Below are 12,894 nucleotides of genomic sequence, written 5' to 3'. Positions count from 1 at the left end.
CAAGGAGCAGGAAAGTCAATGTTTCGGACTGAAACCCTTTGTCAGGACCCTTCAGTCCTGACAAAAGGTTTTGGCCCAAATGTGGACTTTCCTGCTTCTCAGATGCTTTATGACCTGCTGTGCTTTTCCAGCTTCATGTTTACTGACAGCAGCTGAGGGTACTTGTTCAGCCAGTAGGAAGATTAGGTTAAGGAAGGGAGCTCTTGAACTCTTTTTAAAAATCAAATTTTATATACATTTCACACTTAATATTTAACAATGACTCATTAGTTAAATTCAAAATTTCATCTAGACTGAAAGATGGGCAAAAAAGCTCTCTCTTTGATTTGATTTTATTGTCACTTGTACCGAAATACAGTGAAAAGCTTTGTTTACAGGTGGTACAGGCAGATCACAGCAAGCAAAAGATGTACAGATTACAAAAGACTTAAGAGGCATACAGGTTACATTGCAGGTTACATTATTTGAGGCTAGAGTTCATTCAATAGTCTGATAATGGCCGGAAAGAAGCTGTTCCTGAACCTGCTTGTGTGTGTGTTCAGGCTTTTATATCTTCTGCCTGACAGAAGAGGTTGTAGAGGTTGAATAGCTAGCAGTGTATACATACCAGGGGAGATCATTACCAGGGTGTGGTGGGTCTTTGATGAAGTTGGCAGCCTTTCCGCGGCGGCAGGCCATGTAAATAGAGTTCATGGATGGAAAGTTGGCTTCCAAGATGGTCTGGGCTGTACACACCACCTTCTGCAGCTTCTTATGGTCCTGGATAGAGCAGTTGCCATACCAGGCCGTTATGCACCCGGACAGTATGCTTTCAATGGTGCATCTGTAGAAGTTGGTGAGGGACTTTATGGACATGTCAAATTTCCTGAGCAGGCAGAGGAGGAATAGGTGTTGTTGTGCCTTCACGACTGTCGCACTTACGTGGGAAGTCCAGTACAGGTTGTCAGTTATTGTCACTCCAAGGAAATTGGTGCTCTTCACTCTCTCAGTCTCAGCTCTGTTGATGTAGATAGGGGCATGTTCTCCTTCCTTCTTTCTGAAGTTGATGGTCAGTTCTTTAGTTTTGCTGATGTTGGGAGACAGATTGTTTTCAAAGCACCATGTCATCAAAACCTCTATCTCGCTTCTGCAGTTTGACTTATTGTTGTTAGATACCTGTCCCACTACGGTGGTGTTGTCAGCGAACTTGTAGAAGGCATTCGTTTGGAATTTGAAACACAGTTGTAGATGTACAGGAAGTACAGTAGGACGCAGCCTTGCGAGGGGTGGGGGGTCCAGTGTGGGGGAGGTGCAGCTACCTATCCTCACTGATTACGGCCTATGAGTCAGAAAGCTGAGTATCCAGATGCAGAGGGCAGGGCCTAGACCAAGGTCACACAAGTTTTAAGATCAGTCTGGAGGGGATAATGGTGTTGAAGGTGGAGCTGTAGTCAACGAGCAGGAGTCTGACATAGGTGTCTTTGTTTTCCAGATGTCCCAGGGATGAGTGCAGGGCTAGAGATATGGCATCCTCTGTGGACATGTTATGTTGGTAGGCAAACTTTCGAGGATCAAGACAGGTTGGGAGACTGGAGTTGACTTGGGCCATGACCTGCCTCTCGAAGCACTTCATGATTATTGAAGTCAGAGCCCTGGGTGATAGTCATGAAGGTTTTCTTGGGTACTGGGATGATGGCGGTCTTCTTGAAACAGGTGTGGACTTCTGTTTGTGGGAGGGAGAGGTTGAAGATGTCGGTGAACACCTCCACCAGTTGGTCTGCACAGGATCTGAGTGCTCGGCCGGGGCATTTCTGATGAAGGGTCTAGGCCCGAAACGTCAGCCTTTCTGCTCCTATGATGCTGCTTGGCCTGCTGTGTTCATCCAGCTCTGCACCTTGTTGTCTCGGATTCTGCAGCATCTGCGGTTCCTGCTATCACTGAAAAGCATTGATTGTGTTAGGGAGGGATGTGTCATTGTCTGTTATCTTACACCACTTCATTTTGTATCCTGTAATGTCATTTAGGGCTTGCCTAGACAGCTGGAAGATGTTTGGTAAGTCTGGGCCTCTAACTTGGTCTGGTACTGCCTGTTGGCCTCCCTGATTGCTTTGTGGTGGATTTTCTGTATTGGTCCGAGTCACCCAACTTGAATGCTGCACGTCTTGTCTTCGGTCGGGAGTGGATTTCCTGGTTCATCCAAGATTTACAGTTGGGGAACACTCGGACTGACTTTTTTGGGGCTGAAGTTGGTGATTTCAGAAAACCAGCTGAAACTGTATTTTCTGTGCCTGGGCTGAGCTAATTCTTCAATTCAGCAGCTCACGATTAGAAGCATCTCAGGGTAACTTAGCACTGTATGTGACTTTGAGCAAAATGCTCGGGGTTGGGTGAATAAGAGAGTTTGGTGAGGAGCAAAGAGATGCTTCTTTGTATTTTCTAATGTTTTTCACCCTCTTGAAATTGTTTCTACAGGGTAAAGAGTAAGGTGCTTGCTGAATATTTGTTAAGTAATTAAGGTATTAAAGTAGTTACTCCGAAGGTTCAAAATAGTAAAGGAGCTGGTGGTAAGACTGAAAATGTACATAAAATACAAAAATAATTACTTGAATAGAATAATTAAGTTGTTCATTAGAATTCATTAATGATGGCAGGACAGGTGGTGTGCCATGTGGGAGCTCCTGGAATTCAGTATGAACCGAGAGCCAACATGTTTTCGATAACTGTTTGCAACTCCAGTAGCTTTGGTTCAGAGTTAATGAGTTGAAGGCTGAACTACAGACACTGCCAGGCATCAGAGAGGGGAAAGGTTGCTAAGATATTTCACACCTGGAGGTGGTCACAACTCTTAGAATAGATCCTTTTGATTTAGTCAGTGGTCAGAGATAGCAGGGTAAGAATATGAAGGAGGAAGCTGAGGGTATTCAGAGGAGAGGATGGAGCAGCACTTCAGCCTGTCCAATTGTCTAACAGGTTTAAGTTTCTTTCTACTTGCTTGGATGAAACTGAGGGCTACAGCGTGGAAGACCATGACACATAGTACAGGAAGCCATTCAAACGAAGGGAGCAAAAAGGAATGTCCTGGTAGTAAGGCACAGTGCACTGATGGATATCTACTTTGCTCTCAGCAGCAATGAGCAAGAATACAGAAGGTTGTGTTGCCTGTCCAGTGTCAGAGTTAGGACTGGAGATGAACTGACAGTGGGAGGGGGAGGATTCAGTTGTTGTGATTCACGTGGATACTCATGACGTCGCCAGCAAAGAGGTTCTGGACAGTCAGAATCGGGAATTAGGCATCGTATTAAAATTAGAACATAAAAGGGCATCATCACTGAATTATTACCTAAGCCACCAACAAATTTGCTTCGGACAGATAAGATTGGGGAAATTAATGTGTGGCTGAATGACGAGCTTGGTAGTAGAAAGCTCTGTCTGATGGAGCACTGGCACCAATAATGGGGCAAATGTGAGGTGTCCCATTGGGATGGTCTATACCTGAACCATGCTGCAGCTAGTCTTCACAGCATTCACTGAGATAAGCAGGTAGCATGGATTTGACATAAAATACATGGATCTGACCAGCTTCACTATGTCCAACACTTGTATTTAAGTCATCCAGTTAAGGAGGACTTAAATACTAAAAGACAACACACCATTAACTCTATCTATAATCCTCATTATTTTATAAACTTCTATGAGGTCACCTCTCAACCTCCCCCACTCCAGTCAAAGAAGTCCCAGCCTATTTAGCCTTTCTTTATAACTCAAACCTTCCATACCTGGCAATATCCTGGTAAATCTCTTCTGAACCCTCTCCAGCTTAATAATATCCTTCATATAATTGGGTGACCAGAACTGGACAAGCACAAACCATGAAATGTAGATCGTATTGCTAAAGAATTAATTTTAATTAATTAATTGAATTAATTAATTACATGAGTAACTAGTTTTGTAAAAAAAGGGATTTGTCAGACTTAAGAGCCGAGATAGTGACACAAGGCACATTTTGCCAGTATACAGACTAAGCACACAACACGAGCTGTTACAAGGGTTCAGTAATATCTAGACAGCTGTGGCATTTTGAAATGAAACATAACTATTTAAATTGTAGCCTGATTTCCTGAACATAAAAAAAAGCAGCAATTTCGAAGAGGTCAGATAATCTTGGCTTTTAAACATGCATGATTTTATTACTACAAGGTAAAATAAACTTCATGTTCAAAAAGACAGTAAACTAAAATGACAAATAAAAATGAAACACGTTATAAGTGCAGTTAATCAGCTAAAAGTGTTAAAACAAAAGCAGAATAAATGTACCATATAAAATTTGAAAAAGGAAATGAAAGTTGTGCCATTAACAATAAAGCTGAGAAATAAATATTGCATGTTAAAATTAAAATTAATCCAAAGAATATTTATGAAAATGAATAAGGAGAACAGTTTGCAATACATTAACCTCAACTAAAAAATAACTTATTCGAAATGTTAAAACGAAACATATAATAAAAGGACAAGTCAATTGAAAATACATTAAAGTAATGAATTCACCAGTGAATGCAATCAGACTGTATCAGAATATTACAATAAAATTGAGATAGATATGCAAGGACATTTCTCATTATATTTCCAATGTTTCCATACGACATGACAGTAATGATTATTGCTCAAATCTGCTATTTCAATTAGAACTTGATTGTAAGATTATGACGAGTAACGACATATCAAAATTGGATGCTGCTTCACATCAACAGACTTTCCGCCCAAAATCTATGGCTGATCACAAATCTAGCATTTTCTCTTATATTCACAAACTAATGGATAAATAAAATTCTCATCAACACGGGTCGGTTAGTGTGCTTTCCAAAGCTGCAGAAAAACACAGATATGAATCTGTCAGAAAAACAAGCGGGCAAAGATGGATGAATGAAACTTAAAGTTAAACATAAAGAAAGTTCAGAAAGCTTTTGAACGTAGGAGTGAGATAGCAAGGCTCACACACATAAGGAGAGAATGCTAAAGCGTAATATCTGAAAGAGTGGCTACTGATTGGAGAATCTAGCAGTGCTGGGAAATGAAAGGCATGGGCAGGAAGCATAAAAGCTGGAGTTACTTGCTGAGATAAAATGAACAAAACTCATGGAGGACTTTGCAATGCAGGAACTTTTCTTTCCTGCTCTCAAGGTCAGGAAGGTAAATTAATTGCCAAGAATTGAACAAAGGCGTTCCAAATTAGATCCTACAATGATCACCGGAAGCAATCTGAGGACAATTTACCCACTGGTCTATTAACTTACTCAGACATTCCTTTGACCCAACATCTTGGTATCATTTACAAAAGGCCCCAAACTAGGAATATTGAGTCTAATAACTGAATGGAGTAGTGTGACTGAACTGATGCCTGGTTATTGTATGATGTCATGCATTCATTCACTTAACAGACTGAACCAATACCTGACAGTGCCCTGCCATGGGACTCAGCAAGTCAATGCTATGAATTTGAATTCCATATATGTTTATTTCAAAGGTTTACCTCGGAGTGCTTCAGGATCTAGGGTCTGACCGAGCTGTTCCAATAAATCTGCTCGTGCTGCATTCTTCTTGTGTTTCTTACCATCGTAGTGTTGTTGGGCCATCATTGGATTATTAAACCAAGCGTTACAGAGTTGGCAGAACCTGTCTGAATCTCTTCTCTGTCGTGATGGATTTGTCATTGGACTAGGTCTTGAGGAAATCTGCTTTGGTTCTGTGATAAGGAGAAAGAATAAATGGGATTAAATGGGGGAGAAAATCATCATGTCATTTCATTCCAACATAATTATTGGTTTTTAATTCACATCCTTGTATATATTCACATTACTGTAGCAGGAAGGTACTACTGCTGGATTATTAACACAGGAACTCAGCTCATGTCATGGTGACCTGGGTTCGAACCCCACCATCGCAGATGGTGGAACTTGACTTCAAAAATGATGACCACGAAACCATTAGCTGATTGAGTAGAACTGAATTAGCTTTATTGTCACATGTACTCACAAGTTTACACGTTGTCATGTATGGCGCCATCTTGGGTACAAAGGTGCCTAGGTACAGATGCTTGAGCACAAATTCTTACCAAAAAGTAGAAAAATTAAGAAATAAGAAGTACAGCATAATAGACATTCAAAAGTACAAAATCACAATAAATTAGACAAATAAAGAAATAAAAATGTTCAGAATAACAGTCCTTCCACAACAGTACAATAAAAAAAAAAAGAAGTTATGAAAAAGGGAAATTAGTCCTGGGCTCGAGGACCAGACCCCTACTGTTGGAGTCCCGGGTCAGACACCCACGATGCTGACAAAAAGCTGCGTGGAATCACAGATCAAACTGAAGCCGCCACAAGGAGACCCAGACCAATGCTGACGAAAACTGTCATGGAAGCTGCTGAAAGAAGTCCCAGGCCAGTCACTGGAATCGAGTCCCGACCCACCTCGTCTTTAAAGCCGCTGTCGAAGCAGCTTAGTCAAAGGACCCACTAGGATGCGGCCACAAGGAACAGCTGCATCCACACCACATTCTCCGCTGCAGCAGCTTCTGAGCCTCCTTCCTTACCCTAAGCTGCCAAAAGAAGGTAAGATATACTTGATGTTGCAAAAAAAATGACAGAAAAGGATGCAGCAGGCTGGTGATAGAAGTAGATGGGTCATGAGCTCAAACACTTCCTAGCCCGAACACATTACAGGGGGTAAAAAACCTATATGGCTCACTAGCGTCCTTCAGCAAAGGAAATCTGCCTCACCTGGCCTGGCCTAAATGTGATTCCAGACCCATGGCAAAGTGGTTGACTCTCAACACTCAGTTCAAGAACAGCTTGGGATGGTCAATAAATGCTGGCCAGCCAGTGACACCCACATTCCACAAGTAATTAAAAATATATATTGTTTGACAAGGAAACCATTAAACAGAATCCTTTCTTGGCCTTGTCAACCTCTCTGTTTCAGTTCCCTAAAATCTGATTTCGGTTTTCAGTTGTCAGTAAGCCTGAACAATTATGTGTGTGTTTTAGTCACACACATATTTTACAGCAAGTGAAGGGGGCAGAAGGAGAATGCGAAACTCTGCCACAGTGTGTTAACACAATGTTATAACAATTACGTTGATTTTTCTTGACAATACTTCAGATCATTTTAATGGTCTGGACATGCAAAGCTAAAAAGAAATTGGTCTTAATTACATCTATCTCCCTGAGAAAGCATCAGGTCAATCCACATCCAACAACATGCTCTGAAAGCGCTACACACATTTTGACAGCTGTTGGAAAGCAATGAGGTTAGCATCAGAAGTATATATAATGATGTGATAACTTCTTTTATTCACTCGTGGGATGTGGGTCACGGGCTGGAACAGCATTTAATGCCTATCCTTCCTTGCCCTTGACAAGGTGATGTGAACTGGCTTTATAAATTGCTACAGTCCATGTGCTGTAGGTAAAACCATAATGCTTTCGGTTGGGGGTTGGGATTTTGACCCAGCTCAGAATCACATGATTTAGTGGAGACAGCGAGAAAGAACAGAACCTAGAACCTAACTAGATGCAGAGAGAACGTGTGGAGAGATCAAGTTGTAAATGAAGAGTACTGGCATAAAGTTCCATAGTCTCCAGCATGACTTTGGAAACTGAACAGGACTGGACCCCAAACATACAACAAAACAGACATAGCAAGTTGCAGTTCAGCAGCATCTGAAGTCCACAATATTGTAAATCAACTAAAAACTTTCTCAACAAAACAACCAACAACCAGCATCTGTAGTTCTTACTGTCTCGAAAACAGGAGTCAATTTGCCTTATCTCTCAATGTTAATGGGTCCTTTTAAAAATCCCAGGGTTTCACTCTGGATGTTCACCCAAAGTTAATTTGTTCTTTCTCAAGTGTTAAACTATGTGTGTGCCAAGTTTTGTTAAAATCTGTCTTTTCATCTCTGAGAAATGTTGCTTACAGACAAACAGATGAACAAACAGGGATGGAAAGATGACCTCCAGCAAACAGAACCAAACACAGAGATGCTAAGTACAAGCCAAAATTTACAGAATGGAATCTTTTCCTTTTTTTTGGGTATTCCAATGCCTGCATTTAGCACAACCATAGCTCAACCCCCCTGAATATCACTTTCTATTCTCCACACCAGCTATCAGCGTAGGGCTTTCAGTTCCCTTGTGACCATTCATTTTCAATGCCACGTTCACATTGCCATGATTGATGCAGCATCATTAAAAGTTTTATGTTGGTGCAATACTGAACTCAACTTTGCTGACAGGTGCAAGAAGTACACAATATCAGGATTGTGCAGCTCCAATCTATATATCCAGATATGACACAATGGACCAGAATGATCTAGGCATAATAGCATTGCTGTTGTCTCACTTAACTGTTGCCATAACTCAAACTCCCACACTCAACAAACAATGCATATCTAGGTAATCAGGGATGCTGCAAATAATTGTTCCAGTGCACAACTGATCATCGGACTTCTCTGATTTGCACCTTCATTTTCATATTTACATTCCCTTGAAATTCTGCATCTGTACACAATTGTATATTCATGGTGGTTCTATCTGTGAGCCTTCCTTGTTTGCAAAGAAGATACGGTATGTTTTGGAAGCGTAATAAGACATGCATTAGAACCTAGAAGGTTGGAACTTGTGCCTCAAGGCAAAAATAACAGTTGCTGGAGTGAGATTGGCAGTTGAGAACCAATTAATGAGGAATTGAACCTTGCCATAACACTAACCTCTTCAATACAGTTGGAACAAACATGGCCTATGTTTACTGGCTTGATGAATACAAGGTAATTTGTTTTCATTGAACGAGACATTTCAAATTGAAACTGGATTTATATCTCACTTAGCTCATCAAACAGCAAGGGCCAGTTTCTGAAGATTAGCATTTGGTGCTTCCTTCTCCACTCCACACTCAGTAATAGTTATTTTATTTTTAGATACTGAGGGTAAAATAGAAAATTAGCAACTAATTTAATCGAAACTTAACTGTCGTAGCAAGAATGCAGAGATTGGAAACTCTTTTCATCTGACATTTTTGCATAATTAACAGCAAGATAAATGAATCCTTTGCTTTTACACAAGGTCTGAGAGAATGTGATTAAACTGAGTCATCAAATGATTCACAGACTATTTGAAAGTTGCCTTGGGTAATGTAATTAAAAGTCAGATATACAATATACTGACTTTCCCAGCTGATATTTAAAAGAGAGAGAAGCTGTGTGTTTATATAGCTTAACATTTCACTGATTGGGGAAGGGCACATGTGGACTGGCGAAAACAATTTCTCAGCAAATTAACTTGTATTCTTCCGAACTGTGCTCACTTGGGATTTAGTGAGAGCTACAAAGTGCCGCTTCCAACAGGGAGAAATAATAGTCACTTCCAACACACATTTTATGGTGAACATTGAAATATAGGTGGCTAGAATTATAAAAGCATCCTTACGTCTCCAAGGTCGTAAATAAATCTAGCCTAACTAGTGGAATTAAAGCATTCTTTTTTTGCCTCTCGAGTTCAGTAATATCTTTTAGGGAAGGAAAGTGCCATCCTTCCTGGTCTGGCCCATGTGTGACTCCAGACCCACAGCAATGTGATTGACTCTTAAGTACCCTCAGAACAATTAGGGATGGGCAATAAATGTTGGCCTAGACAGCGATGCCCTCATCCCGTGAATAAATAAAGAAGACCTTGTTAATCTCTATCCACAGGGGTACAAATTAAACAAGCCAATAACTTGACACAAGTTGGGAGTATTCGGGAGGTATGAAAATATTTATGTTCTCAAATGGATGAGATCCCATCTACTATTTGTGTTCAGACACATTGTTGGAATTGAGTAGATTGGTCTTCAACCTGCTCCCAACAGAACTGCGTTGGACTTCAATGAAAAGGTGAATTTAAGGGATGGGAATTTCTGTGGCTTTATGTTTCGCCTCACTGATTCACATGGTCTTCATTGATTTGCAAGGGCCACATTGGCCTCACAGACCCACGTCAGCTGCACTGATTCACATAGGTCTAATCACTGAACTACAATCGGCTGCCATTACTGGAATCTGCTCCAGTGGGCTAGTGCCTACTGGATCCTGGTAGGACCTAATTACACCGTGGGCTCACACAACTCTGTTGGGTCCTGCCAACCCTTGGGCCTGCTCATCTATTGTGGTGGGGCACAGTCGAACATGGAGGGGCCTGCGTGACCTTGGTGTGGCTCCACATGATGCTGTTGAGTCCGGTGGGGTCTGTGTGACTCCAACAAGATCAGCAGGACCCTGTGCTGTACAAAGTTGATAAGGACAAGCCACCTCGGGATGCAGTGCACAGATCTTTGAAAGTGGAGTCACAGATAGACAGGGTGGTGAAGACAACATTTGGCACGCTTGCCTTCATTAGTCAGTGCACTGAGTATCGGAGTTTGGACGTCATGTTGCAGCTGTACAGGACATTCGTGAGGTCACTTTCAGAATACTGCATTTAATTCTGGTCTCCCTGCTATTGGAAAACTGTTGTTAAACTTGAGAGAATTCAGGAAAAATTTAAAAGGATGAAGGCGGGATTGGAGAGTTTAAGCAATAGGGAGACGCTGCATAGGCTGGGGTTGTTTTCCCCAGAGCGTCAGAGACTTGGCGGTGACCTTATAAAGGTTTATAAAATCATGAGGGACATAGAGAGCGTGAATAGCCAAGGTCTTTTTCACAGGGTAAGGGAGTCCAAAACTAGAGGGTTTTAAAGTGAGAGAAGAAACATTCAAAAGGATCATGAGGGGCAACTTTTTTATGTGGAGAGTGGTACATGTGCTGCTACAGAATGTGGTGCAGGCAGGTACAATCACAAGATTTAAAAAGGCATCTGGACAGGGGCATGAATAGGAGTGGTTAAGAGGGACATGGGCCAAATGCTGGAAAATGGGACTAGATCAGTTTACGACATCTGGTTGGTGCAGATGAGTTGGATTGAAGGGTCCGTTTCAGTGCTGTATAACTCTATGACTCCATGTTGCAATATCATGACTATTGGCTTGTGAATATATTGACAATGTAAGTGCACAAAATGATTATAGCTACTCTTCCCTTGTGAAGAAAAATGATGAAAAGGTTCCAGTTCCATCATTGTGATCCTGCAGCATAATGGTCCCAGAAATTCACCATAATTAGCTTACTATGACTCAACCACATTTGCTGCTCCTCAGGTACAACTGGCATTCTGTATTGGAAGAAACACAAAAAGGAAATAGCACGCTTCAATGCAAAACAACTCAACTGCAAGTAGCAGATAATGAAGGGCATTGATTCTTTCCTTATTAAAGAGTCATCTTTGGGCATGTGACTAGAGAAGTATCATTATTACCATTGTTCAAAGATTGGAATATGGTAACAAATATAGCTTTTCGTAACTCAACGATCTCCTCTAATCGTGTCCATGGAGAGAAATAATGGGAAAACTGAAGTAGAAAGTCAGTTTGAATTCACCCTTCATTCTGTGAGCTGTAGCTGACCAGCTCATTAGAAAGTGCCACATACAAAAGGAAGCGATGAGAAAGACTGGAACATGAGGTGGCTATTTAGCACCTCAAACCTGGTCTTCCAGTCAATGAAATGATGTGCTTTCAAGAAGAGAGAAACTACATGTTTCCATACTGATTGTTGAAGGTAGCATTACAGGTTAACAAAGCACTAATAAAGCAAATGAGATTCTGGTCAATGTAAATACAGACATAGAGCATAAAAGCCATAAAATTCAGATGTTTGTTTAAAAAGAAAACATGAATTTGGCCCCAGATTGGCCCCCTGACAATAAACCTAATTCTAATTCTAAGATGGAGTGTTCTCTCCAATTGTGGGAAACAAATTCAAGAAACACTTGAAGGTTTTGGTGACAACTCAAGAGAGTTATACTGTGCATAAGAGTGTGCAATTCTGGTTGCCCTTCATTAGGAAAGATGTTGTTAAACTTGAGAGGGTGCAGAAAGGATTTACAAGGATGTTGCCAGGATTTGAGGGTTTGAGCTTTCAAAAGAGGCCGGGGCTTTTTTCCCCTGGAGCTTCGGTGACCTTGTGGAGGCTTATAAAATCATGACGGAGTTGGATACGGTGAATAGCCAAGGTCTTTTCCCCAGACTAAGAGAATCCAAAACTATAGGGCATAGGTTTAAGGTGAGAGGAGAAAGATTTAAAAGGGACCTGAGGGGCAACTTTTTCTGCAGAAGGTGGTGTGTGTATGAACGAGTTGCCTGAGGAGGTTGTGGAGGCAGCTACAATTACAACATTTAAAAGGCATTTGAACAACAGATGAATAGGAAGGGTTTAGAGGGATATGGGTAAAGTGCTGGCAAATGGGACTTGGTTAGATTGGGATGTCTGGTTATCAGGGATGAGTCAGACTGAAGGGTCTGTTTCCATGCTATATGACTCTTTGGCTCTACGATTCTCTGAGAGATTCGTCAGATGTTCTTGGGGGAATCAATAACAGTTACGTGGTGAGACCAGAGAATCTGGGTTGTTTTCTTTAGTGGAGAGAACAATCAGGAGATGCATAAAATCATGAAATGTTTAGACAGAGCAAATAGAGAGAAATTATTTGCATCTGTCAATGGTAAATGATCATTGGGCACTGGCTTTATGGGCTGAATCTGACTTTTTTTTTGCTAAATGTCAATTTAGTCAAGTTTCATTGCCCACCACCACCTTCTCCAGGGCAATCAGAGATGGGCAAAGAATACTGGCCCAGTCAATGAGGTCCACATCCTGTGAAAGAATGAAAAAGAAACAAAAGCCAGTAATGATAACATTTGAGATAGAAATCAAATATGTTGTCATTTGTTGCTTGCAACGGGACAAAATTCTCAACGTTGCATAAGTTATAATCTCCTTCGAATTTC

At 41.1% G+C, this 12,894-nt stretch overlaps 1 protein-coding gene across 4 annotated transcripts in view; it reads right to left on the bottom strand.

The window, feature by feature from the left end:
- The window catches only part of zmat4a (zinc finger, matrin-type 4a), a 158,277-nt gene that overhangs the window by 53,915 nt on the left and 91,468 nt on the right, over positions 1-12,894 (bottom strand). For 3 of the 4 annotated variants that reach the window (XM_048618679.1, XM_048618682.1, XM_048618683.1), the window contains one exon: positions 5,507-5,719. In XM_048618679.1, coding sequence (XP_048474636.1) covers positions 5,507-5,719 — 213 coding nt within the window. Of the gene's footprint in view, positions 1-4,493; positions 4,843-5,506; positions 5,720-12,894 lie in introns of those variants that run through there. The other variant, XM_048618681.1, reaches the window with a different exon arrangement.

The sequence above is a fragment of the Rhincodon typus genome, chromosome 40 (genome assembly GCF_021869965.1).
Source record: "Rhincodon typus isolate 14 chromosome 40, sRhiTyp1.1, whole genome shotgun sequence".
NCBI lineage: Eukaryota > Metazoa > Chordata > Chondrichthyes > Orectolobiformes > Rhincodontidae > Rhincodon > Rhincodon typus.
The sequence above is the reverse complement of the archived record's forward strand: the minus strand, read 5'-3'. Positions and strand labels throughout refer to the sequence as shown.